General features: G+C 48.9%; 1 protein-coding gene across 1 annotated transcript; it reads left to right on the top strand.

Annotated features, from left to right (window-relative positions):
* Nucleotides 1–5,332: 5,332 nt before the first annotated feature.
* On the top strand, nt 5,333–7,019 carry LOC135831048 (alpha-parvin-like). Its single transcript, XM_065343296.1, has one exon. The coding sequence runs from the start codon at nt 5,619–5,621 to the stop codon at nt 6,777–6,779; it is 1,161 nt and encodes a 386-aa protein (XP_065199368.1). The 5' UTR covers nt 5,333–5,618; the 3' UTR covers nt 6,780–7,019.
* The last annotated feature ends 749 nt before the right edge of the window (nt 7,020–7,768 follow it).

The following is a 7,768-nucleotide window of genomic DNA, read 5'->3' as shown; positions in this document are numbered from 1 at the left end:
ACTAGTACTCCTTTGTAGGGTCAAAAATCGAAGTTTAGAAATCGGCTTTTTTGACACTTTCAGTGGACGCACAAGGCCTTGAACCTGTGGAATCCAAAATTTGAGGCGAATCGGCACAGTCTTTGCAGAGTTACAGGCCAGTGAAGTGCGTGGGTATGTACGCACTGCAGCGTGACCATGCTGTCACAAGAGCAAAAATGAGTACTCATGCCACGTGGCAAAAATTCAAATATTCGTTACCATGACTGCACAAAATGGCGACCCAGCGTAAAAACTGCGTTCCCTTGGGCTTTCTGCATCACAAAGAGCAACTATTCTGCACTCGCTGTGCTGAGCTTGAAGATGGGAAACAAAAAAAGGAAAGGTAGATACTACGTTGCTAAAAAGAAGAAATATTATGGAAGGAAGCCTGAAACAGCTCCCGATTCTAACCCTGTTCCTGTGGAAGCGGAGCCAGAAGATATTGGACGTAGCTCCTCGTTTGCAAAGCTCGTCGGCTGCAAACCCTGGTGGGAGCAGGAGACATCAGACAGCGATGGCGAGGTTGGAATTGAGTCTGATACCTCGCTGACCTCGAACCCAGACACGAGTGACAGCAGTGATGACAGTGATTGTCTCGAGGCTGATGAGCCCCATACTGGCGCGGGAAACCGTATTTTCGACTTGGAGCAGCTGCAGGAGATTCTGCTGAAATGTGCTGTGTGTGCAGTTTGTAAAGTTGGCAGTATCATTTTGGAAGAGGAGAGACAGCAAGGCTTAGGATCACACATGGTCATATCCTGTTCATCAGAATCATGTCCTGGTGCTAATGTCAAGTTTTCATCGTCCATAAAAACAAGATTTTTTGACGTCAACCGACGCTCCGTTTTAGCTGCCAGGCGCATTGGCCGAGGACACTCTGGTCTCCAGAAATTCTGTGCCATTATGGACCTCCCGAAGCCTGTCAACAAGACGAACTTCCAGAAGCACCAACAAGCTGCAATCGAGGCTGCACACACGGTTGGCGAGAAAAGCCGCAACTACGCTGCCCAGCAGCTGTTAGCAGAAAATCCCGAAGGTCAAATTGCAGTAACATTTGACGGCACATGGCAGCGCAGAGGGTATTCCTCTCTGAATGGTGTGTTCACGGCAATCTCCTGGTCATCAGGAAAGGTTGTGGACATCCATACGAGCGCCAAGTATTGCCATCAGTGCTCTGTGTGGACTGCCAAGGAAGAGAGTGGAACAATTTCAACTGCTACCCTGCAGGAGTGGCAGGTGAAACATGCAGACTCCTGCTCTGCCAACACGAAACGATCCTCTCCTGGCATGGAAAGCGAGGCGGCACGGTTACTCTGGTGCAGATCTGTGGAGAAAAGAGGCCTCATGTATACCACTTATGTTGGGGATGGAGACTGCAAGGGGCACAAGGAGGTGTGTGAGGCGAGGCCATATGGTGATGTAGCAGTAACTAAAGAGGAGTGTGTGGGCCATGTTCAGAAGAGGCTAGGAAAAGCCCTCCGAGACCTGAAGAAGTCGATGAAGGGCCAGAAGCTGTCAGACGGACTCACCATCGGTGGAGCAGGTCGTCTTACTGACAAGGTGATAGACACCCTCCAAACATACTATGGACTTGCTGTTCGAGCTAACACTGATGATGCCGTGAAGATGGCACAGGCAATTTGGGCTGGGCTATTCCACCGCTACTCCACAGATGACAAACCTCGGCATTTCCTATGCCCCGGTGGTGCTGACTCTTGGTGTGGATTCAAACGCGTGCAGGCAGGGGCACAACCGACCTACATCCATCACAACATTCTGCCAGAGGCCATCTACAAGTTGCTGGTGCCTGTTTACCGAAGACTGGCAGACCAGGCACTTCTGAAACGGTGCTTGCTTGGTGCCACGCAAAATGCCAACGAGGCATTCAATGGTGTCGTGTGGCGCATGTGCCCGAAGGAGGTCAATGCAGGTCGCGGTGTGGTGGAGCTCGCTGCAAATCTTGCTACATGCACTTTCAATGATGGTGCCATGAGCCTTTGTCAAGTTCTTGAAGAAATGTCGTGTTCTGTTGGCCATAACACCATCAAGGCACTGAAGAAGGAGGATACTGACCGCATTGCGCATGCCGAAGTGGCCAGTTCAGCATTGCAAAAAAGCACAAGAAAGAAGAGGAGAAGAAAGAAAAAGGGCTGGGAAGAGCAAAGAACAGAGCAGGAAGGTATCACATATGAGCCTGGTGGATTTTAGCTTGGTTTGGTGAGGTTTTGTTGCTGACATTACAGCTTATACCTGCATTTTTGTCTGTTTTGGACCCCCTTTTTTCACTGTTTTTAGCCTACTGCGAGTGTGTTTTCTGAAGTTTTCTCTTGGATAAAGTGTCTGGACACCCCTATAAGTATACATTTTTGGAAAGGTGATGCCCAGGCCTAGGGCACCTGGGTGTTTTCAAGAGAAACACTTTAACTGGAACAATCTTTGCCCTCTCTCAAATGTTGCAACACGATCGCGTATTATATATGTTGTTTTATAAGGTGTATTGTGCGTCCTTTGTTCCTTTGGATGGACTTCTGCTGACCCAGGTGCCCTTCCACAGACCTAGATGGTTTGGATCCAACAAATTTGGACCCATCAAATAGTCTTTCCCTGGACAATTTTTTAAGAAAATGTGTTGCACGTCATATCGACAGAAAGTGTACATTCTGATTTATATTTTCCAAGGATCTCGCAAAGCATGACAATATATTTTCTGCTGTTGCAATCACTACCCTTTCATCTGTGTGTGGAGAAAATTTGGAGTGATTTGCTTGTGTGGGACCAAAGTTATGCCTCTTCTTGTGCGGTCGGCCCAGATACAGCCGCGAAAAGAGTACTAGTACCTTAATAACTATTATGAAGATCTGATGATTGCCTATGAGTTTGTTCCAGATGTACCACTTGCACTGGGCACTACCGGCACCGCACACTAGGCACTACGCGGGTCAGGACTCAGGACGATTGAGAGGGGGGGGGGGGGGGTACATAATCTAGTCTCTTCGGATCGGGCCTTCGGAGCAACCCATCCAGGTCCCGAGCACATGTCATAGTTGCGTTGCCACCTCAGGCACAATACAACTTTACAAGGGATGATGGAACTAGCCATACTTCGTGGGTGCGAGGGTTTACCATGGTTTACATGCCACGTACTTGTAGATCTACAAGACTACATTTAAAATCAGTCTCGGTGTGAATGACTATAGTATAGTATTGTATTGTTTCGGGGAGACTTCGACTAAGACTCAGTACAGTGGGCGAGTACACAAACAAAAACTACAACAGCACAAGTCCAAGAAAACAAAACGAAATCGATCAGATAAAAGGGGCAAAACTATTATTTTGGGTTGGGTTCGCGGATATGGATCTGCACCTGTTATGTGCAGGCACGAGACAATGCCTTGAAAGCGAGCCTGCACAGACAACACTCAACAGTTACTGCTCTTGTGCCGGTGTGCCTTGTGGCCTTGGCCCTAGGATCTAAACATGACAGCAGGCCACTAGTCGTGGCACTTGTAGTACAACTACAAGACTCAGCACACCCCAGTAGAAGCCAGGAATGGCAGGATAGGACTGAACCTCTCTGTTAGGTACAGAAAGGCAAGGAAAGGGACTGCGAGCAGTAGTAGATAGCCTACTTGTACAAGTAATCAGGTACATGTAGTGCAACCATTAGGCATTGGCGGATAATGCTCGAAAAGGTGGCAGATTCTGCCTGATTCTGCTCGAAAAGCAGTGAACTTGGCAGAACCATACAAACCTTATGGCGGGCAATTCCTCGAATTCTGCTCCATTTCTTTACCCACATACCAAACATGCATGAAACTTACCAGAAAAAGTACCGAATTCTGCCAATTTTTCTGCCGGCATTATCCGCAAAATATTATTTATTATGCCTAGCAACCATGCGGCTTCCCTAGCCGACTGAAGTAGAGCCTACACATAATTTCCTGCTAGAGTTCTAACTACAATTGTACATGTAGATCTGCCAGCAACCACAAAGCTGTTCGCGGATGAGGTGGATTGCCAGTACTGATGATGCCAGTGGATAGCCCGTGGCGAATAATGCTCGAAAATTGGCAGGTTGTGCTGGAAAAGCAGTGAAATTGGCAGAACCACACAAACCTTATGCGGTATGGCAGGCATTTCCTTGAATTCTGCTCCATTTCTTTATCCACACGCCAAACGTGCATGAAACATACCAGAAAAGGTACCACATTCTACCAATTTTTCTGACGGCATTATCTGGAAAGGACTACGCCAGTGGCAGTGGGTGGTAGATGAAAGCAATAGCCTCATACTCAGACGCACTGACTCAGTGTAGCCTCCTGCTGCCGGGTATAAGTAGCTCATCTCAATGTGAACCGTTCTAACTTCTTTTGGAATTAATGACGGGTAATCCCGGTATGTCAAGACGTACCGGTACATCACAGTGTACTGTACATGACACATGATGGCACATGAACGTGCCATAATATGTCACGTTATGATAAGCACTGCGCACTGCACACGCATGTAAGAAATAGTGGAGAGGGAGGAAGAGGAGGAGAGACTCAGAGAGGCCACGAGAGGTAGAGGATGGTCATGAATCACGACTATGGGGTTGTGTGCCCTTCGCTATGAATAATTATGGTAGTGCTGATAGTACACAGCACTATGTCCCGCTGGTCGAAACCAAACCGCAAAGATCAAGGAACTGATACAGTGCTATGATATCGGTACTGATATTGATAATGCCATCAATCACAAGCCATTCAAGCCACTTCGCCATGGCCTCGCATTATTGCATGCACAACAACAGGGGCCAAGGTCTACCCCAGGACTCACTCAGGAGTTCATTCACACTGTGTGTGGAATCCCAGGAATGAGGTTTCCACTCCCAGTCGAGGGCTGGCACTGTGCCGTCTGTGGCGCGTGTGGGCCAGTGTGCCAGCAGTGTACATGCCATGCATGCGCTACGTAACGATTCTTTAGACACAACACTGACAGGCTTGTGCCACATGCTAGACCTGTACATGACTGCACAATGACATGCGTGGTGTATGCTGCGAGTGCGAGGTCGTGTCGGGGAGTTTGAAAGGCGCTCGAGTCGAGGACACTAGATCGTCTACGATGTGAGTCCGGATCGAGGATCGTCTCTCGTGAGTAACATACAGACTATGACAGTTAGTGTAGACTTGTACTTGTACTTGTAGAGTATTGTAGATCTACGGAAGGCCAACTACGGACGAGACCGACCGAGGCAGGGCGCCAGATTCACACTCACAGCCGAGCCTGGGCTAGGCTACATCCTGCACTGGCTGCAGTCATTGTCTGTACTGTACGTCTGTAGGCTAAGAAAAAAGAGCGATGTCAGTCAGCTGACGAGTTCGTTGGCAACCCGAGTGGGCAGCAGAGTAAAAGACAGTGCCTAGCGCGAGAGCTGAACGGCAACGCGCACCGGGTTCGTAATAACTAAGTAGTTACTTCCATCATCGCTGCGTAGGTCTGCACTGCGGCCCTCCTGGCTTGTGTCGAGCTTGCGCTTATTGATGCTTCACTAGTTCAGCCACTACAACTCGTTGGTTCAGTTTTTTTTATGGTGGAGGCAAAGCAAGGCGGTTAGGATGGGAGAGGCCGGGCCGGAAAGGAAGAGACTGTTTAGCAGCTCGCTAAGCACCGACTTGACAGCGTCTCCGCGCAGTCGTAGTTTCAGCGGACTAACAACTCTGTCCCGTCGTCTTCGCGAGGAAAGAGAAGAGGTGAAAGCCTTGGCGAGAGAGGCCGCGAAGGCCCTATCGGATGAGCCGAGCAAGAAGCGGGAGGACGACCAAGATTATTTGGTGAACAAGCAGACCGTATTTATACATCCGGACAGTCTGGCGTCGGAAGGATTCAAAAACTTGACGGAAGCACTATTGGACTGGGTACATGGCGTTCTCCATAGGCGTCGGGTTGTTGTAGCTGATATCGGCGAGAATTTTCACGACGGTCTCGTTTTCATGGAGCTGCTTGAAGAGCTTGAAGGGAACCCTTCCATGGCAAGAAGCGAGGTACCACTGAGCAGCGATCAGAAAAGAAACACACTTGATAAGGCATTGGAGTACTTCGCAAGTGTATACCGGGGTGAGATCAAATGGATGGCGGACGCAATCTACCACAAGGATCTAGTGCAAACAATTCACCTGCTCGTGGCCATGGCTAGGCATTACCGCTGTCCTATTCCGTTGCCGAAGAACGTATCCGTCAATGCCAGCTATTTCGAACGACAGACCCACAAAATGGCACAGAAACGTTTGGTGGCAGAGCTCACTGGCAATGAAGACTATTTTGGCAGGTCAGTACGGGCAGTCTCAGATACAGACGTGTTTGATCAACTGTTTGACCGGGCAGCCGACAAGGTGGAGGACGTGGAGCGCAATCTAATAAAGTTTGTGAACCAGCAGATGGGCAAGGTTCAAGTCACGCTGTGCGAAATCGGCAAGCAGTTCATGGACGGTGTCAACCTGATCTATCTGATCTCGCTGGCCGAAGGGTACTTTGTCCCGCTGTGCTCGTACCATGTGTGCCCCGTCTCGGACAGCCAGCGCCTGCACAATGTCTCTCTTGCATTTGAGCTGTTGCAACACACGGTTCCGCTGCCAGCACGCAAGCTGTGCTCCCCGAAGCTCATCATGCAAGCAGACCTGAAGGCAACATTGCGCCTACTCTACGCTGTCTATCGCGTGTACAAAAAAACATGCGTGAGCGAGTCCTCGTCACAACAAAGGGTCCACACGGCAGTTTGAATCACACAACGACCAATGAACGACAACAGGCATTGCGAGCCACACTTCTATCCCGGAACAGAAATTGACACAACATATTTATCAAGGGACTTTTCCACTCTCCACTGGAAACCATGTCAAATTTGTCTAACAATTGTTTTTCTTTCTATTGTTGTTGTATAAAAACGATGTATCGTAAATTCGAACACAAAGAAAGTTGAAATGCATCAAGTGATCTCTGAACTCCTAGTTGAAAATTTGTACGCTTGTCTATAGATTGCCTGAGCTTATCCAGGACTAACTCTTAGGATATTGCAGCATTGCTTCGGCAACACCCACACATAACTCATCGGCAGGCTGTACCCACACTCACACATGGTGTACTTGTCTTTATGTGGTTGGTTACACTTACAGTAAGGATTTCACAGTAGAGAGAAAAAGAGCAAATCGCTCAAGACGAGGGTTTTCCAGCTAGTCAAGACAGGTGGTCGTTTGCAGTAACAAGTTGGGCCATACCTAAAGTCAACGAAATCACTTTTTTTATTTGATCTGCAGCTGAACAAAACATGTACAGCACAGCCTCCCTAAACAGACACCTCCACGTACCGAGGACACATCTGTACAGGTTTTACTATTGCTACGGAGGCGAGGTACTCTGTAAATGGGACACCTGCCTCTTGGTCCCCAGTGCACCAGGGACTGGTTGCAGTACTCATAGAGAGGTAGCCCTGCACATCATTCCAGGTGCCACTGTAATAGCCATACCTGTGGGTGGATGGGTATGGTCCATAGAGTGTTACTCCGATACAGGGTCCCTACTGCTCTGAACACCCCCCCCCCCCCCACACCCACCTCTGCCGGAGTGACAGCCAGTGGCAGGGCTCTCTCCTGCTCTTCTGTACTTGGAAAACTACACTGGCAGTCAGTGAAAGTCGTCTATCCCATCCAAGCATGGCAATTAAAAGACTAGCATGTAATAGCGGTAGTCTACTGTTAGCGCCACTGGGGAG

Source organism: Sycon ciliatum, chromosome 1, assembly GCF_964019385.1.
Source record: "Sycon ciliatum chromosome 1, ocSycCili1.1, whole genome shotgun sequence".
NCBI lineage: Eukaryota > Metazoa > Porifera > Calcarea > Leucosolenida > Sycettidae > Sycon > Sycon ciliatum.
This window is presented reverse-complemented; position numbering and strand designations above follow the sequence as displayed.

What these genes read in the sequence shown, in the direction of transcription:
- LOC135831048 (XM_065343296.1), top strand. Translation starts at nt 5,619, where the DNA reads ATGGGAGAGGCCGGGCCGGAAAGGAAGAGACTGTTTAGCAGCTCGCTA.